The sequence below is a fragment of the Phyllobates terribilis genome, unplaced genomic scaffold, assembly GCF_046119375.1.
Source record: "Phyllobates terribilis strain yellow unplaced genomic scaffold, ASM4611937v1 Scaffold_13__5_contigs__length_258822181, whole genome shotgun sequence".
Classification (NCBI taxonomy): Eukaryota; Metazoa; Chordata; class Amphibia; order Anura; family Dendrobatidae; genus Phyllobates; species Phyllobates terribilis.
Window position 1 is genome coordinate 44851744 of NW_027362773.1, and position 21760 is coordinate 44873503.

The following is a 21760-nucleotide window of genomic DNA, read 5'->3' on the forward strand; positions in this document are numbered from 1 at the left end:
GTCTGAAATTTATCCTGATTACGGTAGTTTTAGTTGTCTGTAATGAGACTATTTGTTGATCATTTTTAGAATGTTGTTAAAGGAGTTGTCCAGGACTATTGTTTTATTTTTTTTTTACTATGGGTCTAAAAATTAACAAGGCGGGAAGTTGCTAACAAAGGCAGCTACCTGCCTGTTCTACCCCACACCGGCTCAGAGCAGTCATTGACCGCTCCTGCTGGCGATTCAGTGGCTCCATGTCAACAGAGCAGCCCTTCCTATCAGCGGAAGCTGCTGAATCGCTGGCAGGTGCAGTCTGTGACTGCTCTGTGCCGGATGAGAACGGCTCCGGCACAACAGGCAGGTAGGTAGGTAGGTAACAACTACCTGTCTGTTACTTCTGAGGCCATAGTAGAAAAAAAGAAATAGTCCTGGTAATCCCTTTAACATTAGATCACATCATTTGACGTTAATTTTGTGCATACTTTAATAAAAGGCTATCATTCTTTTGAACGGATTTTTATTTTTTTTTGCAACTTTGTATTCAAACACACAACTATGTAAATCCATGTGCACATAGGTAAATCCAAACACACAAACTTACCCATTTATCCACACATGCACAGGTATCCCTACACATGGACATGTTCACAAACAGAATCATATACACAGAATATATGTATACACATGTATATGTTTATATTCATTACAACAAGTTGTAAATGTGAACATGAAGCTTAATAGAAAATAGTGTATTAAAAGTTTTTTTCTCAACTTGCTGTCAGTGTTGGTGCTGCCCTGATACACAGGCTTCAGGGAAGATCAGGACAACCCAGAGTGTTCTGAGCAGAATCCATGAGATGTGAGGGTGAAGCTGGGGAAAGAATGGGATTTCTAAGAAACTAACAGGTGAACTATATCAATGGCGAGACAGGTGTGACAAGTGTGCAGCAATACTATATAATACAGAGACAGGAGCCGACAGTGAGAGAAAATATTGAGTGGGTAGGAGATAAGTGGGTGATGTTACAGACATATAGGTGGACTAGCTATTGAATCTGTTCTACGCCCGGGTGCCCAGCATGTTTAATGGTACATTTCCAGCGCCATTTTTAAGACAATGTCAGCAAATTCGCATATATAGTGTCTTCAATAATATGGCGCCGGATAGTGTGGTATGCACATGCGGTGACTCCGGCACTATTTTATTGTAGTAATGTATAACATCAACATAGCAGTGCGCACGTGGCGGCCATAGGGGTAATGGAGATGGGCGGTGCATGCACACTGCTATGTTGACATTTTAGTACATTACTTAAATAAAATGGCGTCGAGTCAGCGCATGCCACGCTATCGGGTGCCATCTTATTGAAGAAACTGTATATGCGAATTCGCAGACACAGTCTCTTAAAAAAATGGTGCCAGATAGAGATTGCACATGCGCTGACTCCAGCGCAATTTTATTGAAGTATTGTGCTACAAAATTAAAGGGATCCTGTCATCAGAAATAACGCTATTAACCTGCTTATATAAGGTTAATCAGTAGGTTGATAGCATTATTATCCTGTCCAGCGCCCGTACGCAGCCAAATGCAGCGGGAAGAAAATTAACTTTATTCTCCCCGCCAACATTCGGATTCAGTCATGGAGGCGGTGCCGGTTCAGTCACTGCTCTGACTATACAGAGAGTCCCCTGTAACCGCACCCCCGGCACTGACTGACACTGTTTCTACATTGAGGCCTGACTGAACCAATGCCGGACCAGACCCCCATGATTGAAATCGAATGCTTCCCCATTCTGGTGTATGCTCCCCCATTCTGGTCTCCCATACTGGTATATGGTCCCCCAACCTCCTCTTATATGGTTCCCCCATTCTTGTACATACTCCCCTTTCCGGGTCCCCAATTCTGGTATCCCATCCTGGTATATGCTCTGCCATACGGCACATGCTCTCCCCATCCGGATCCCCCAACCTGGTATATGCTCTCCCATCCGGGTCCTCCATGCTGGTCCCCCATTCTAATACATGCCCACCCCCCATCCTGGCATATGGTCCCCCTATCCAGCTTCCCCATCCTGGTATATGCTCCTCCATCTGAGTCCCCCATCCTGGTATATGCTCCCCCATCCAGGTCTCCCATCCTAGTATATTCTCCCCCATCAATACAAAAAATAAACAAAAAAAACCTCCTATTCACCTTTTCCCCTCTCCCTTCCAGCGCGTCCTCGATCTCTGGCGAGGCTGAAGGAGGAGTGTGGCGCTGGAGTTCACGCCTGTGCCATTATGTTGAAGACAAATTTGCACACAATGTCTTCAACAAAATGGTGCTAGAGATCACGCAATGCGCAGGCGCAAACTCCAGCGCCACACTCCTCCAGCCTCGTCACAGATTGAAGTATGTGCCCTAATGGCGGTATGTTGTCAGCGCTTACGCATACCGCGATCTTTGGTACCACAGTCCTTCATCCTCGTCCTCCTCCCTCTCACCTGTAACGGCTGATGTGCTTTTTAGTCTCTGGCCAGACTGCGCAGGCGCAGTCTATGGAGGCTTCAGACAGACTGACACATACCTGGTTATATTATAGATGGAGCAGATCAGTTATGCTAATGCAGGATAACAGAGGAATATGAAACAGATTTATAACATCATGGATATAATGGTCACAATACAGGTGATTTGTGCAGTTCTGCAGAGAATGAAGAGGACAAGGAGTCTGAGGATGGCTTCTCTGACACGCATTCAGCACTGAGAAACTGGCTACATATAGCATTGCAGAAGCAGAGTCCTGACCAATGAGGGTGGAGTGGAGGGCGGGCAGACAGAGGGTTATAGCGTGGGCGGGCAGACAGAGGGTTATAGCGTGGGCAGGCAGACAGAGGGTTATAGCGTGGGCGGGCAGACAGAGGGGGATAGCGTGGGCGGGCAGACAGAGGGGGATAGCGTGGGCGGGCAGACAGAGGGGGATAGCGTGGGCGGGCAGACAGAGGGGGATAGCGTGGGCGGGCAGACAGAGGGGGATAGCGTGGGCGGGCAGACAGAGGGGGATAGCGTGGGCGGGCAGACAGAGGGGGATAGCGTGGGCGGGCAGACAGAGGGGGATAGCGTGGGCGGGCAGACAGAGGGGGATAGCGTGGGCGGGCAGAGGGGGATAGCGTGGGCGGGCAGACAGAGGGGGATAGCGTGGGCGGGCAGACAGAGGGGGATAGCGTGGGCGGGCAGAGAGGGTTATAGCGTGGGCGGGCAGACAGAGTTATAGCGTGGGCGGGCAGACAGAGTTATAGCGTGGGCGGGCAGACAGAGGGTTATAGCGTGGGCGGGCAGACAGAGGGTTATAGCGTGGGCGGGCAGACAGAGGGTTATAGCGTGGGCGGGCAGACAGAGGGTTATAGCGTGGGCGGGCAGATAGAGGGTTATAGCGTGGGCGGGCAGACAGAGGGTGATAGCGTGGGCGGGCAGACAGAGGGTTATAGCGTGGGCGGGCAGACAGAGGGGGATAGCGTGGGCGGGCAGACAGAGGGGGATAGCGTGGGCGGGCAGACAGAGGGGGATAGCGTGGGCGGGCAGACAGAGGGGGATAGCGTGGGCGGGCAGACAGAGGGGGATAGCGTGGGCGGGCAGACAGAGGGGGATAGCGTGGGCGGGCAGACAGAGGGGGATAGCGTGGGCGGGCAGACAGAGGGGGATAGCGTGGGCGGGCAGACAGAGGGGGATAGCGTGGGCGGGCAGACAGAGGGGGATAGCGTGGGCGGGCAGACAGAGGGGGATAGCGTGGGCGGGCAGACAGAGGGGGATAGCGTGGGCGGGCAGACAGAGGGGGATAGCGTGGGCGGGCAGACAGAGGGGGATAGCGTGGGCGGGCAGACAGAGGGGGATAGCGTGGGCGGGCAGACAGAGGGGGATAGCGTGGGCGGGCAGACAGAGGGGGATAGCGTGGGCGGGCAGACAGAGGGGGATAGCGTGGGCGGGCAGACAGAGGGGGATAGCGTGGGCGGGCAGACAGAGGGGGATAGCGTGGGCGGGCAGACAGAGGGGGATAGCGTGGGCGGGCAGACAGAGGGGGATAGCGTGGGCGGGCAGACAGAGGGGGATAGCGTGGGCGGGCAGACAGAGGGGGATAGCGTGGGCGGGCAGACAGAGGGGGATAGCGTGGGCGGGCAGACAGAGGGGGATAGCGTGGGCGGGCAGACAGAGGGGGATAGCGTGGGCGGGCAGACAGAGGGGGATAGCGTGGGCAGGCAGACAGAGGGGGATAGCGTGGGCGGGCAGACAGAGGGGGATAGCGTGGGCGGGCAGAGAGGGGGAGAGCGTGGGCGGGCAGAGAGGGGGAGAGCGTGGGCGGGCAGAGAGGGGGAGAGCGTGGGCGGGCAGAGAGGGGGATAGCGTGGGCGGGCAGAGAGGGGGAGAGCATGGGCGGGCAGAGAAGGGGAGAGCATGGGCGGGCAGAGAAGGGGAGAGCATGGGCGGGCAGAGAGGGGGATAGCGTGGGCGGGCAGAGTATACAGTGGGCGGGGTTTAGCACTGGCTGTGAAGTTGCCCAATCACGGAGAGCAGCATGTCAACAGCCAGCATAGAGGCACTTAACCTAAAAACTGGAGGATGCAAAAGTAGAAAAAAACAAAAACAGAAGAACAAATCAGTGTGGGAGGCTTTTTCATTACAATCCAGCACAGATTAATTTATAAAAAAAATGGAGTTTTGGGGTTGGACAAAGCCTTTAATTTATTTTCAGCCCTCAGCCAAATGATACCATTTACCAATGGATACAAAAGTGACATCAATGAGCTACAATGTTTGAGAGAAGTTAAAGGGGTGGTCTGAATCCCTATCTATTGAGTGCCGTAAACTAAGCTATTTTCTAATATACTTGTATTAAAAAATTCCCTGCTGTTCCCTAACTACACCGATATTCATTTTTTTCCCCCATTTCCTGTGGGAGGATTACTTGTTTGAGAATCCCAGTGCATTCTGGGATACTAAAATCAAAAGCATCATCAGAGCAGGGGGAAGAGGTTGAGGTCACAGTCACAGCCTCGGCCCTCTCCCTGAAACGAAGTGTCATCAGGGACGCTTATTTCAAGCGCTGTGCTCATCCCTGCGGTGTCCCTCCCTGCGGTGTCCCTCCCTGTGGGATGTGCAATCTGTACAGTGACGGCGTTCGCTCCGTTGTCTGCTTAGATCAGTAATAATCAGCCAACAACCGAGTGGTGTCAGAATACCCAGCATGCATATGGATGACGATACATTTCAGGCAGAGGCTGTGACAGTGATAGCGGCCTCTGCCCCCTGATAGGGCTTCAAATGAGTATCCCAGCATGCACTGGGATTCTCAAACAAATCATCACACAGGAAATAGGAAAAAAGTTAGAATAGCAGATAGATAGTGTAATTAGGGAACAGTAGGGAATTTTCTTAATACAAGTAGATTAGAAAATAGCTTAGTTTATGGTAATAAATAGATGGGCTTTTAGAATGAAGTTTAGCTGGACTTCAGACCACCCCTTTAAAGGAGACTTGGTTCAAACAATCATTCTGTACTAACAAAGTGCCGCGGCTCAGTGCTCCATGGGGGGCTAATCATTTACATACACCTTTCCACCTGCTTGTTGTCCCTTTTTCAACCCCCCTATTTGATTGACAGCTCTGGCTTCATAGAGCCAGAGAAGGGAGGGGATAGACGGAAAACAAGCAGGTTGGAAGGTGTATTTGAATGATTGGCCCCGCCATGATGGACCGATTGCCAGTACTTGGTTTGAACAGTCATTCGGTGGTGACAGAGTCCCTTTGATCTTTTCGTGATCCATTCCACTTTTTGTCTGGAGATGTGAAATTAGTAAAACAGGCTGGAATTGTCTTTTTGTCCTACTGAAGCCATGATACAAGGGGAGGCTTTAGCTCAGGAGTGTTGAACCTTCTGGCATCTCTGGGCAACATTGGAAGAAGAAGAGTTGTATCGGGCCGCACAAGAACCTTTGGTCACGTGGCCATGATGTCCCCAAATGTCCTTCTTCCCCCAGAAACTGCACCAATTATGCAGAACAAAGGATAGCATGGTACCTTAATAGACTTATACTAGTGGATGTAATTACACCCAGCAAACCTTTCAGAACCGCTGTCTTGCTGAACGGGATCACACTGGCCTCCCTCCATGGTTTGTTACAAGAGATGAACACATGAGAGGCAGTAATTAACAGCTCCTTTACTACAACAAATGCAGATGACAAGGAATCTGATGAAAATTGGCACAAAATGTGACACAAGTTTAATGTGCTAAGACTTTTTCACATTCTAACACCCCAGAAACATGTGTTACAGATGTTTGCTTGGATGAATTGCTATAAAAATGAGTTGTTTTTTTACACACATTTTAAGCAGGCTGCTCAGCTGGGCTCTTAAAGGGAATCTGTCATGTGAAAAATGAGATTAACCTTCAGATATGGGGTTAATAGTGTTCTGAACCTGCCCTGCTGCCGTGAGGAAATTAACTTTATTCCCCCTGGCAGTGTTCATGTATAGAGAGAGTGGCGCCTGTAACTGCGCACCCGGCACTGCCTGACAGCAGGATCAGCATTAGAGCCGGCCGGCTGTCAGTCAGTGCCAGAGGCGCGGTTACAGCCACTGCTCTCTTCACACAGAGCGGTGACTGAATAAGTGCTGACGCAACCCCCATGACTAAAACCCGAAAGCTTGCTGGGAAAAATAAAGTTCATTTCATCACAGTAGGGGGGCTCTAAGTGCAGGCACTAGGCAGGTTTAGAATGCTGTTCACCTGCAGATTAACCCTATATCTGAAGGCTAATAGCGATTTTTCACAGAATAGGTTCCCTTTAAGTGAGGAACAACAAAGTAGAAAAAAATAATTGTGTGCTGTCCAGTAGGCCATGAGCTTAGCCCTGTGACCACCATAAGGAATATCCTGATTGTCAGCTCTGTAAACCAAGCACACTGTGTAAATCCACTGGATGGTAAATATACAACTGTTTAGGTAGATATAAATATATATATATATATATGTATAATACACACACACCTATACTATGGGCCAGAGTCATCAAAGCTTTTATAAGACAATTCTGTTGAATAGTCGCAAAATTTTGACTCAACGCGAGGCAGCACTAAAATTTTGTGACTTTTGCTGGTCTCACTCCATTCTATCCAAGTTCCAATAAAGTGTGTGGAAATAAGGTGGGACAGGAGCGTGACAGCCCCAGCTTGTTAAATTCATAATGAGCGGTGGAGTTCTTTACTCCACAAATCTTACTCCAGCCAGAGACTGGAGTAAGATTCGTGGCTAGGTGCAAACCACTGTTCAGACATGCCAGATTCATTAGAAGGAGTGAACAATGCCAGCCTTGATAAATCAGGGCCATAAAGGTCCATCTATATGTGCAACAATCTGAAGAGTAAATATACTGGGAATGAAACCTGGGCATGTATTTGGTAGCACCAGTCTAGTGGAAATCTACCATGTCTACAAGATTCTTATACAAAACATCAAGCAAAACAACTGTAATTTCTACAGAAAATGCAGATTGTAAGGCTTATAACCAGATACAGATTTGGAGTAAAGCAGGCTACAGCACATAAAACTATTTGTTGTTTATGGAGCAACTTTTATTAAGTTGGACAAAATCTGAAATGCTTTCTTAGGAGCAGGCTGCAGTCAGTGAGAAACAGGACAGCGGAAATAGCCAAGTGTAAAATACTTTAGTGCTTTTGTTGACATGTAAAATCTATACAGTTATGCTGGATATTAAATATGGTTCTTTAAATATGGACTAATGACCACCGTTTAGCAGGTGGCCGAAGGGTTGCAATTTCCGTGTAAAGTCCACCTTCCGTTACAACATCTTGAACTAATTAGGACTAAGAACTAGTTCCCCAGAAGGTGCAACTAGATCTATATAAATCTTCATTTTAATTGAGGGGTTTGTTATGCTGGGAAATTTGTTTTCTATAAAAAACTGAGATTTGTCATTTACTCAAAGTGACTCCATTCAGTCTACAGTTTTGCTGTGAAGCCACTTGTCACCACATTACTATGTTGTCCTTGGAGAATGAATGGGGATAACGATCTTTGGGTTTCAGGTTACATGGCTTACACAGTCTTCCTTAAAATCAAATCCATGTGTAATATATATTGTGGGACACAAAACAACGGTCTTATATTTATACTTAGACTAGTCAGTAATAAAATGCAACAGATTTATCGCAGTGGCCTATGCCGGCTGACAAAGCTGGAGTACCTATAGACTATCTATCCTAAGGGCCTGATTCATCAGAGCTTTCATGCCGGTGTTCTGACGTAAAAAGCTTTGAAAGGTTGCAAAATTATTTTGGCACAACTCAAGGCAGCGCTAAAATTTTGCGTCTTTTGGCATCCTCTTACAATTTTTGCCCTACTCTGAAAAACTGGACGAGCCTGGGAGGGGGAGGGGCATGACAAGCAGTATCGCTCGCTACGCCACAAATCTTACTCCAGCAGAGACTAAAGTAGAATCTGTGGCGAGGCGCACACAAAGGTGCATGGCACATGTCCGATACTTCTGATTTATGAAGAGGAATACGCCGGTCTTGATGAATCGTGGTCTACGTTTACACCCCTTATTGGTTGACTGACTGTCAGAAAGTTGAGCCAAAAAGTTGGTGCATTTTCTGAGCGTGAAGCCTCTTCCAGCTGCAGCAAATTTTTAATGCTGCACTTTCATGTTTTTCCTCCTCTTCTTCCACAGGTCATAACTTTTGATGATAATCATGACATAGCCATATGAGGGCTTCTTGTTTTTTTCTTTATGGTAAAGAGTCAATTTTGATTTTGCTAGATAGAAAAAGGGGTTGATTTGAAATGTTATATATTTTTTGCTTTAGTCCCTTTAGGGGACTTAAAGCGGTTGTCCCATGAACAAGGTACACGTTAATCAATAGATTTTGGAATAATACCAAGTCCCACAAATGGATGTGTTAAAAAAGGTTCCTGTGCCGCTGCTATGTACTATGCAATGGCTGAGTCTGACTATACAAAGTTGCTCAAGTTCATGGTCGGCACATACCACAACTCCTGGCCAAGACAGTATAAAGATGACACAGCAGGGGCTCGCAGCTGGTTCTTTCTGTGAAGTAACACATTTCACTGCCTGTTTTATCACAGGAGCAAGTGCTTCTGCTGCATTGCTAGTCCTCTTAGCTCATCTTAAATCAGTGACGTAAGAGCTCTTGAGGAACCAGTACATCCCAGACATTTATGGAGTTTACTTTTGATATGCCATAATGCCTCAGAATGTAATATTCCCTAAGGCCACAGCCCCACAATCACTATTTGGTCAGTATTTTTTCTCAGGAGTGGGATCCAAAACCAGGTGAGGGACAATCAGAGAGAAGGTACAAGTGCACCAATTCTGCATTTATCACCCACTCCTGGTTTTGGCTCCCACTCCTGAGAAAAAATACTGACCAAATACTGATAGTGGGGCCGTGGCCTGGTAATGAGAAAGGAGTAGAAAAAACATGGAGTAGAAAAAAGTTGCATGGTTCCTCTGCGACAAGTCAATGCTGCACAATCAGTGAAATAAAAACATTGCAACATCATGTCAGACCAAACTACATTTTTGAATAGTTTTATGAGTGGACATTGTATTTTTTTTTCCATCAGTTCCATTATTTCATTATAAACATAGTAAAATCTCCCTTCACAGGTGGGTGCTATTCTTCATCTTAGATTCAGTTAAAGAGGTTGTCCACTATTTTTTTTAATGATGGCCTATCCTAGGGCTTAGGCCATCAATATCTGATTGATTGTGACACCTGGCCCCCCACCAATCAGTTGTTTACTGGCGCCGGCCAGATGTGCTCAGTTGTGGAGTGGAACCACACAGCTCCATCAACTTCACATCTAACCCCTATTGACTGGAATATAGGGCTGAAGTGCTGTACCCAGCCATTGCCATTATGCAGCTGTTGGAGCTGTGGTGTGCAGCTTCACAAGTGATCACATCCGGCTACTGCCGGCACCAGGAACAGCTGATCAGTGGGAATACCGGATGTTGCACCCCACCAATCAAATATTAATGACTTATCCTAAGGGTAGGCCATCAGTATAAAAGTCCAGGACAACCCTTTTCAACTAAACTATGTCTAAGAAACATTAGAAGTTTGTTTTCCATATTTTGGTCATTCTGGAACAGTATCTATAATGATAACTTGCATTTCTACTTTCTGATTTTGAAGAATTTACTTTTAATTTTCCAGGCAAACACAAGAACTAAAGCAAAAAAAGAAAAAAAGTTAGACTCTCTCAGATATTAATCATATATTCAGAGCAGCTCAAAGAAATCGCAAGAGACTATGAGAGCTGAGGGGATGATCGCCTGGATGGGTCTGATATTTAGAAGCACTTACTTTCTTGTCCAGTACAAGGCTCGACAGTGGACACGGTACTTTCATGTGACACTGTGCTGTCTACTGATGGTTTTTTCTGAACCTGCTTCTCGCCACCTATAAGAAATATACTTTGCTACATTACAGTTGTGCAAAATCGGTAAGAACAGTCCTATTAATACTGGAACAAGTACCTTTAATTAATTCTAAGGCAAATAATGAAGAATATGAAAAGATTTCACTGTGCTCAAACACTTTCACTGTACAACGAGAAGCTCCAGTCTCTTTATAAATAAGATAATGTAAAACTCCAATTTTAGGCAAAAACTACCCTGAGATTCCTCCATAACCGTTCCGGGAGCCCAACAATGCACCTCTTTTACAACCCTTTAGTGACGGAGCGAATTTTGTCTTTAATGGCCAAATTCCACTTCAATTTTTTCATGACACATTATACATACCCTTTATTATTTATCATTATTTTTGCACTGTGCGATTTACCCATTTACTTCCAGTTATTTGGGTATTTTGCTTGTCTTTGGTTTTTCTTTGTCTATTGGCCTTGTGTGAACATGCATTTATATTTTGCATGCACATCAATTTATGTTTCAGTTCAGACTTCTAGGTTTTTTCTTTGTAGTTCAGTGTGCTTTAGTATATATAAGGGTGTGGCCGTCCGTTGTCTGAGCTGAAAGGCTCATTCTGCCTCAGGTCTATGCTTCTACTAGGGGGTCAGTCTCTCTGCCCTTATCCATATGTATGTCACTTGACAAATGGTAAGGTTTTAAAATTAGAGTTAGGACTGTCCCATAAGGGTTGCCGTGAAGTGGTGGGATGGCTTTTACATTATTTTGATCAAAATTATGTTAACTAAATACCCTTTATTATTTATCATTATTTTCGCACTGTGCGATTTACCCATTTACTTCTAGTTACTTGGGTATTTTGCTTGTCTTTGGTTTTTCTCTGTCTATTGGCCTTGTGTGAACATGCATTTACATTTTGCATGCACATCAATTTATGTTTCAGTTCAGACTTCTAGGTTTTTTACATTATACATTGTGTTGTTTGTAAATTCAGGACAATACGTATTGTGTTTTTTTTTTTTTTAATGAAATTATCTAAAAGGTTACAAAAAACTTTGCATGCCTACACCCTTAAACCATAAACTCATACCACATAAACTAGCTCATAAACTTCATTTCCCATATCTCTGCTTTACGTCAGGGTCATTGTTCAAATGTCTTATTTTGTTTCAATGGTTACAATTTCGCAGCAATTTTTCATTTTTTTCAAGGAAATTTACAAATCTTATTTTTTATGGATCTACTCCGCTTTGAAGCAACGCTAAGGGTCTTATATATTGGAAAACCCCCAAAAGTAACAGTCTTAAAAACAGACTCCCTCAAATCAGTCAAAACTGCTGGTCAGGAAATTTGATAAATCTTTAGGTGCATCACAGGAATTAATGCACAGGTGAATAGTTGAAAACTTTTTTTTTTTTTCAAACTGTTCATTTTCAAAAAGGGGTAATGAGGAGAAAATAGACCTCACAATTTTTTGATCAAAGAGTGCAAAAGTCATCCAACAGCGGCAAGGTGTACCTAAATATGGATGGTCCCTGTCACTAATTCCTACTTCTCCATGTGGGGTTCAAAAGGAAAAACACAACACATTATTATTATACATTGTCACCAATATATTAGCTGGAAAATTTTGATTTTCACACAGAGTAATAGGTACTAGTTTCATGGCGACAGGATCCCGGCATTTATTGATCCAAGACAGTGATGGTACATCACTAGGATTTCATCCATTTCTGACTGGTAATGGTCTCCGCTGTATTAGCACAGCCCCTGTCACTAGGAATAGATTGGGTCCGCACCTTGGCTAGAAAGAATTGCCGCTGTACAGTTTTAAAAAAAAAAAGAATTGTAAAGCTCACTTCTTCAGGATTGGTGGGATTCATGACAGTCAGGTGTACTCTGATCAGAAAGTGAGGGTATATCCCAAGATTAGGACACTTCCCAGGAAGGGAAAACCTCTTTAATCTAAATAATCCACCTTGCATTCCGCTAAATATGAGAAGCATGAAAACAACGTGGCTCCGAATCATTAAGATTTGAGTTTCGCGTGCCAGTCTTAATGACTTTGGCGCATCTTACGCCAGCATGCCCTTTATTGAATTCAGCTCATCAGTGGCGTGCACCTTGCCAGAAATTATACTCCAGTCAATGACTGGAGTAACATTTCTGGCGTAAGAAGCACTGCTGTTTTGGATGAATGTGACTTGCGGGTGTAGCCTGACCCTGTCCTGTCCCCTGCCCTACCCATTTTGATAGGGCTGCTTGAAAGTGGTGTGAATATGCCAAAAAAAAAAAAAAAAAAAAAAAAGCAACATTTTTTTCCACAACTCCAAGTCCATCTATTGTAAATGTTTTACACCAATTTTCTGGCATCAATACTGATGTATCGGTCCCTATGCATTTACAATAATACACCCATCAATAACAGTTTACTGATATGATCTATGTAGCAAGAGATGTTTGTTTCCACTCTGCATCATCATGAAACAATCCATATTTGCCAATTTATGGCTACAGTTAAAGGGGTATTCCCATCTCGAAGATCCTATTCCAATATGCAGTAGGTGTAGTAGTAATAATAATAATAATATTATTATTAACAAATACCTCCAATTAGAAATGTAGTGTAGTTTTTCTGATTCGCTGTGCTTTTTTCCTCATGTGCAGGAATTGCAGGACCTTAGGTATCCATGGTTATGACCACTAACAACTAGCTAATGAACTGTGGAGATGGGAGTACCCCTTTAAAGGTAGAGCTTTATCTAGCATATCAGAACAGATCTTACGGCATGGGGTCGTCTGTGTGTATGACAGATGAGGGAAGGACAGAAGTGATGCAATATCTGGTAAATCCGTTTTGTTGAGATCCTCGACAATTGTCTGGTCGGCCCATACGACTGCCTTCTCTCTCTGGACCAGGTGCTTGACTTCCTGGAAATCAGACTCCACAACTGCATCCGCTAACCCTGACTGATGTAATATTTCATATTGCCTCCGGAAGGCGGGCAGGACTGCACTCAGCAACCTGGAAAAACAAGAAGGAAAAGTTAGGAATAAGGCGTATACTTTTATATCTCTTCAACTGAAGTAGTAACACTAGCCATAAATGTAGCACTGATATAGAAGTATGTAACATTAGTGGGTCTCATGGATATGGGCAGTCAGATATCCAAGGCCCATCATCTACTATTACTGTATGTGTAGTGTGGCTCCTGTGTGGGCATGGATCTATATGGGGCCTTAGTGATATACATTATTCTCTACAGTCAGCTAGGTGTCACAACGGTCTATTTCCTACTAAATCAAGGGGGTGGGAATGTTTATTAACTCAGAGGCAAAAGTTGACTTTTTTTCTCACTGTACATGGGATCTGTATAACACTAACCCTAAAAGTGGCCAAGTGCATGAGGCCCATAATGGATCACTATTACAGCAGCATATCATGGTGGATTCCTTATGGATTTAACACTTCCATATACAGGGTGGTCCAAAAGTAGATGGACAGAAAGTGTAATAAGGTTATGAAGGGGGAGATTTATCAAACACTAAATTGCAGCCGCCTGTCTGGATCATCCTCTAATAAACCATGAATTAGACGTGGACGATAAGCTTTCCACCCAATAGATTTCAGGATTCGCATGATAGAAGCTCGTGAAATTCCCAATTCCAAAGAGGCTCTTCTTGTGGACTTTTTTGGACTCTGAACAAATGTTTCAGCAACAAGTTGTTTATTATCTTCTGTACAGACAGTTTTGGGTCGAGCAGTTTTTGGAGCATTAAGGATTGAGCCAGTGGCATTGAATTTGTCACGAATGCGGTAAATGGTTTGTCTCTTTGGGGCTTGAGTACCAAATGTTTACACCCAATTTGCTCTAATGGTTTCAGCATTTTGGGATGTCCATTACTCTGTTAAAATCCATTTTCTTTGATCAGTATTTAAATTATTTGCCATTATGTGTTATCTGAATTATCTGAAAAGAAAACAGATTTGGGGAAGATCTATCTGTTAAAACTAGATCTGTGAAACTGGCTCAGTTGCCCTTAGCAACCAATCAGATTCCACCTTTCATTTTCCAAAGAGTCTGTGAGGAATGAAAAGTGGAATCTGATTGGTTGCTAAGGGCAACTGAGCCAGTTTCACTTTACACCATGTGTGATAAATCTCCCCCTTCATAACCTTATTACACTTTCTGTCCACCTACTTTTGGACCACCCTGTATATGGTATCTGCTGGTAACAGTGCAGAGGATGAGGCTTCCTGCAATGAGCAATGGCCTGGACAGGTCCAAGAATGTACAAAACTGGGTACATCCACACCCCCGAATATAAGAAGTTCTCCAAGGTCCTCTGATTTCAGTATACATCTTACAATGTTATATTTCACTGATGGTGGTGCTGCAGGAAAACTGAACAGTTGCCAGCAATAGAGTGACCTGCAAACATCTTATTTTGGGGGATTCTTAAACAAAATTTTTTAAAATGCAGACACTTTTCGATTCTGTTCAGGCAAAACTTCAAGAAGCTGATCTTTGCAAAAATGTTTTTAATACGAACCAATAAGTGGGGAGAGAAAAAAAATAAATAAAAAAGTACCTACTTTTCATTGTATCTATATTCTCGTTCTTGAAGAGACACAAGAAGATTCACGTTTCCAATCTGAGCTTTTAATTCTTTTACGTCCAGCTTTAAGTGGCAACACTGTAAGTCTTTGGAAAGCTCCTGAAAATAAATAATAACAAACAACAACAGTTTTCATGCAGTCTGAAGCAATGCATACATCAACTTCCAGGCACACATTTATCAGGGAGAGATTAGAAAATGCCCAACTTATTCTAGGCCTTTACAATTAACTACTGGTAGCCATAAATTATTAATGAAAATGTCACAGGAGCTATTTATAGGAAAGGATCATGGCTACTTTGCAAGAGAAGCTTATGAAATATTAACAAGTGAAATCTGTGAAGAATCAAAAACCATTGGAAATTCACTTAAAATAGAAATATTACAATACGGAAACTCTTTGCGTTGTACTCGCTCTCTCTCCTCACATGTTTCAGGCCGCAAAAGAAAGGAGTGAATAATAATTGATAGGAAAAAACAGGATACTATATTAATAGATAATAATGACGTCAAATAAGAACGTCAGCGATCTAAACAGTCTGAACAATGAAACCTGAACCCAAAAACTACTCTCTGAAGAATGTCAGAACATGCCCATGCTAAAACATAGCATTGTTCAAAGAGGACAATGCATTAAAGGGGCTGCCTCCCTGCTACAATCCCTTTTAGGCCACAGCCCCACTATCAGTATTCGGTCAGTATTTTTTCTCCGGAGTGGGAGCCAAAACCGGGTGAGGAACAATCAGAGAAAAGGTTTAATAGAAACAAGTCACCAATTCTACATTTATCACCCACTCCTGGTTTTGGCTCCCACTCCTGAGAAAAAATACTGACCGAACAATGATAGTGGGGCCGTGGCCTTACAAATGAAATCTGTATGGCAATCAGCTAGTCCCGGTAGCTGCAGCCCCTAAAACCTTGCTGTTGTGGCACAGCACCCATTCGAATGAATGGGTGCTGTGCCACATCAAGTTCAGCAGAACTGTTGCTAGAAGTTTTCTGCTCTGGCCAAGTGGCTGTACCCCTCAATGATGTCCATCTGTCAGAAGATGAAAGGTGTCACTCTCAGAAATGGCAACTCTAGTGGATACTGCTCTCCCTAACAGCCAGGAGATCAGCACAGCTAGAAGCCGGTGGCATGGTAATGTCGGTAGAGTAGGACAGTTAATGGTTATTAGGGATTTTATAATTAGGGTGATAAATAGAATAATTTGTCGCCAAGACCACCTCAACAAAATGGTTTGCAGTTTCCCTGATACCAAGGTTCGGCAAATGATGGAACAGGATAATATAATTACTGTGGGGGTTGGTGATGATCCAGCTGTCATGGTCCATGTGGCAATCAATAACATAAGAGGTATGTGGAGGATCATTAAGAATCATTTTACAGAAATAGGCTCCAAGCAGAAGAGAAGGACCACCAAGGAGGTCTTCTCTGGAATACTGCCTGTGCCACGTACAATGCAGGAGGACAGTGGGAAATTAGAAACTTACATACATGGCTTAAAGGGTATCTGCCAGTAGGATCAACCCTCCTAAGCCATCTATATGGGCTTGTAGGTCATAGAAAGCTGAAGAAAATGATACCTGGATATCTACGATTCGATGTCTTATTCCAGAGAAATCTCCAAATTTTTCTTAATGTAAATGAGCGGTTAAGATCTATAGGAGGGACACTGAACTTCTCCCAAAGAACCATAGCCTTTTTATTTTTCAGACAATATGGCAATGTGAGGGCTTATTTTTTGCGGGACAAGTTGTACTTTAAAACGCAATCACTGGTTTTACCATATCGTGTACTGGAAAATGGGAAAAAAATTCCAAGTGAAGTGAAATTGCAAAAAAAATGCAATTCCACAGGTTAGAGTTTTTTTTTTTTACCACGTCCACTGAATGCTAAAACTGACCTGCCATTATTATTCCCCAGGTCATTACGAGTTCGTGGACACCGAATATGTATAGGTTCTTTCTTATTTCAGTGGTCAAAAAAATTCTAAAGTTTGCTTAAAAAAAAAAAAAAAAAAAGTCGCCATTTTCTGAGACCCGTAGAGTCTCCATTTTTCGGGATCTGGGGCCGAATGAGGGTTTATTTTTTGCGCGCCGAGCTGACGTTTTATTTATACCATTTTGGGCTAGATCCGATGTTCTGCTTGCCCGTTATTGCATTTCATTCCAATGTTGCGAAGACCAAAAAAACTTAATTCTGGTGTTATAGAATTTTTTTCTCCGTACGCCGTTTACTGATCGGATTAATTTTTCTTTATATTGATAGATCGGCCGATTCTGAACGCAGTGATGCCAAATATGTGTATGTGTTTTTTTTTTTATTTTATTTTGAATGGGGCAATTTAAACTTTTATATTTTTAAAAACATTTTTTTTTACACTTTCAGCTTGCTTCAATAGTCTCCATAGGAGACTAGAAGCAGCAGCTGTCAGATTGCCTCTGCTACATACAAGCGATGAGCAGATCGCTTGTATACAGCAGAAATACTTACTTGCTATGAGCGCCGACCACTGGGCATTTAACTGGTTAACAGCCGCGGGTGGATCGCGATTCCACCCACGGCTGTTGCGGGCACATGTCCGCTGTATAAATCAGCTGACATGTGCCCGGTTTAGTGCGGGCTCAGCATTAGTACGCCCCAGGCCAGAAAGGAGATAATTGTACGGGGTGTTACCCGTGTGAGACATGTACCTCAGAAAAGTGGACGGTCAGTGATTATATGTCTCACATTGGTAACGCCTCCTTTTATTTAATTTAAAGTAAGCTCTGGAGGCCGATCCTCATGCAGATCCATGTCCGGCCCATAGATCTTAACAGCACATCAGGAATAAGACACTGAATCACAGATATCCAGGTATCATTTAATTCAGCTTCATATGATCTACATGCCCATATAGACGGCTTAGTGGGGGTTGATCCTATTGGCAGATTCTCTTTAAGTCTTGGTGCAGGGCAGAAGAATTTGGGTTCCTAAAGCACTGGGCTGACTGTACTGTGGTACAATCTGTATTCTACAGGGAGGAGGACAAGGCAGAAAATAAAGGGGTAAGTAGATTAAAGATGGGTCAGCCTATATTGGAGTGGGGAGAAGTGACTGCACCCAGAGAGTTGTGGTGGTGAATGACCCCTGGTTGTAAGTGGTGTACCCCAAGGCTCAGTGCTGGGACTATTATTCAATATATTAATTATACAGAAGACAAGATTAATAATGTTTCTATTTTTGCAAATGATGCCAAAGCTAAGTAGCAGTATAGTGCAGTCTATGGAGGATATTCGGAAAATACAGGCTGATTTGGACAGTGTTTGATCATCGAGGTGGCAGATTAGTTTCAGTGTGGATAATTGTAAAGTTATGCATCTGGGGATGCTAATAATCTGCGGGAACTATATGTTCTATGGGGTAAAACTAGGAGAGTCACTTATAGAGAAGGATCTGGGTGTACTTGTAGATCACAGACTAAATAACAGCAGGCAATATTAATGAGCTTACAATTTTTTTTTTTTTTTTTAAGAAAGTACTTGCTTTATATACTCGAGTATAAGCTGGCTTTTTCAGCACATTTTTTATGCTGAAAACGCCTCCCTGGGATTATACTCAAGTATATACTTCTCGAGTATATATAATTCTAGCTGTGGAAGGGGGGGTTTGCAGCGGCGTGGAGAGGAGTGAATATCCCGGGTAGCTCACCTCAGCGTCTGAGGGCGCATGGCAGTGACTTCATGCGCTGCTCAGATGCTGAGATCAGCTGCTGGCAGAACAGGATGCAGCGCTGGAGCACAGGGGAGGAAGGTGATTAGAAGTGTTTATTTTTTTTTCATGAGTGCAGTGATGAGACGCCATGCTTACCAGGATGGGGGGGCCATGCATTACCAGGACTGGGGGATGAGGGGGCCATGCATTACCAGGACTCCGGGATGAGGGGGGCCATGCATTACCAGGACTGGGGGATGAGGGGGGCCATGCATTACCAGGACTGGGGGATGAAGGGGCCATGCATTACCAGGACTGGGGGATGAAGGGGCCATGCATTACCAGGATTGGGGATGAGGGGGCCATACATACCAGGATTGGGGATAAGGGGGCCATACATACCAGGATTGGGGAAAAGGGGGCCATGCATTACCAGTATTGAGGGTGAGGGGGCCATGCATACCAGGATTGGGGATGAGGGGGCCATGATTAGCAGGATTGGGGGTGAGGGGGCCATGCATTACCAAGATTGAGGGTGAGGGGGCCATGCTTACCAGGATGGGGAAATTTACCAGTAGCTGCTGCACTTCCCACCCTAGGCTTATACTCGAGCGAATAAGTTTTCCCAGTTTTTTGTGGTAAAACTATGTGCCTCGGCTTATATTCGGGTTAGCTTATACTTGAGTATATACGGTATATAAACACTCATGTAAGATGTATAAAATTATTATTCTGGGTGTTTATCTACACTTGGGAAAGGTAGGGGAGAAACTTGCTGTTTAGGGCAGTCTGGATCATGCATTATGGATGTACCTATGCCCCTTCTCTCTATTCTTTCTCACCCATCGGATGAACTTGATGGACATGTCTTTTTTTAACCAAACTATGTAACCAGATTGTGAGGTTTCTGTCTTCATTCATAAGACATTTCCATAGAATTGACAGTGTATGTACAGTAAATACGATAAAGATCAGCTTCACTAAAATTAAAGCTAATAAAGTCTGATCAATTAGCAAATGCATAAGTATTACCACTGGAATCTGTTTGTCTGGACTGAGCAATTTCATTTCATTTTCCAGGCGATGCAGCCAATTAGTGTTCTCCTCAAATCGTTTCATCTCCTCTTGTTTTCTCTTCTGTATAATGCCCTGTTTTGTCTTCAAAGCTTCAAGTCTATGATCCCTCTTCATAGTTGCCTACAAGATAAAGAACATTAAACTTACAATGAGTTTCCACAGACAATATCTCTACCAAAAGATGTAATTTGGATCCACATTTCTGGAACGCTCTACCTCAACACATCAGACTACCACGGAAACCTTCAAAAGGAACCTGAAAGCCCACCTCTTCTGACAAGCCTACAGTAACCACCGCTCCACCACACCGCTGCACGACCAGCTCTACCCCCATCTACTGTACCCATCCCCTGTAGAATGTGAGCCATCGCGGGCAGGATCCTCTCTCCTCCTGGACCAGTCGCTGACTAGTTTTGTTCAAATGATTGTACTTGTTGATTGCTATGTATACACACAAGTAAAGCACCATGGAATAAATGTCGCTATAATAATAATCAGGTTATTCAGCATCCATGTTTCAGGGTTACTAAGCACTAGTCTCCAAGAACAGCTTTGAAAAAAGCTCTAACAACTATTTCTGTAGCTTAAAAATCACGTGGATAATTAGTATGTTTGCTAAAGTGACTGTCCCTTGAGTACCATTTTTAACACCTTCTTGGCTGGACACCTTTCCATATTATTTTTGCTCTATCGTTTTATAAATCCATTCACCCCCCCCACTTTGCATAAATATGTATTTGTCCCTAAAACATTAAAAAATCTTACGAAATGCTTATAATTGTACTTCTGTAACCATAGAAACATCTGACTCAAAAAGGCCTATGTATACACACACATCCGTACGTGCGTATGTATATACACACGTGTCTCATCATTTACTGAAATCTGACAGTTTTACACATTTCTGGCGATGGACCTACAAGATGGCTTTTTTTTTGCACATCAAGCCGATTTTTACAATTTGGGGCTATACTTAATACGAAGCTTTGATAGCTTTTTGCAGCATTTTTTTTTTACTTTTAATTTTTTTTTCTTCATTTTTGGCAGTTAATGTACAGTTTAAATAATTTTAGATTTTCATAGACATTTATGGACATGACAATACCAAATGTTTATTTTTGAATTGGAAAAATAACACAAGTTATAAAATACTTTAAATATTTTTACTGCATTACTACATTATTGGTATATACTACAGAACTTAGGTCTAAGTAAAAAAGCTGTTCCGCTCACCTGATTTAGTTGTGCAAGACACAACACTGACAAGGCACACAACCAAATCCCAGCAGCTACAGTCCCACAGGTTGGATGATCCAGTGATATTAGGGATTATTGGAAATTTTATCAGGCATCCTGCAATGCTGGTATACATCTAATCAATAAGTTAGATAAAACTTATGTAGTAACACAGATCGGTGTGGTTCTCCTGAAGAAGTTGGATTACTTTGAAAAGCGTAAAGATTAAAATGGCACTATTACTACATACGTTTTATCTAAAGGCCCCGTCACACTTAGCAACGCAGCAACGATCCCGACAACGATACGACCTGTCAGGGACTGTTGCAGCGTCGCTATGTGGTCGCTGGTGAGCTGTCAAACAGGCAGGCTCACCAACGATCAGGGGAGCAGCGACATCGTGGAAAGAATCTTTCCACAATGTCCTGCTCCTGGTTACCAGCCTGCTGAAGCAGGAGCAGGCTGGTAACCATGGTAAACATCGGGTTACTAGGGGCACACGCGCACCTAGTAACCCGTTGTTTATCATGGTTACCACTCTGCTACAGTGAGCGGGAGGTTACCGCTCACTTTAGCAGGCTCGTAACCATGATAAACAACGGGTTACTAGGTGCGCGTGTGCCCCTAGTAACCCGATGTTTATCATGGTTACCAGCCTGATCGCTGCTCCCGCTGGTCACACACAGCGATGT

General features: G+C 43.7%; 1 protein-coding gene across 2 annotated transcripts in view; it reads right to left on the bottom strand.

The window, feature by feature from the left end:
• KIF18A (kinesin family member 18A) overlaps window positions 1-21760 on the bottom strand; it is a 160118-nt gene that overhangs the window by 32807 nt on the left and 105551 nt on the right. For both annotated transcript variants that reach the window (XM_073658069.1, XM_073658070.1), the window contains exons 12-15: window positions 19788-19952; window positions 15036-15157; window positions 13225-13463; window positions 10374-10469 (exon numbers count right to left, since the gene is read on the bottom strand). In XM_073658069.1, the coding sequence (XP_073514170.1) occupies window positions 10374-10469; window positions 13225-13463; window positions 15036-15157; window positions 19788-19952 (622 nt within the window). The remainder of the gene's footprint in view (window positions 1-10373; window positions 10470-13224; window positions 13464-15035; window positions 15158-19787; window positions 19953-21760) is intronic.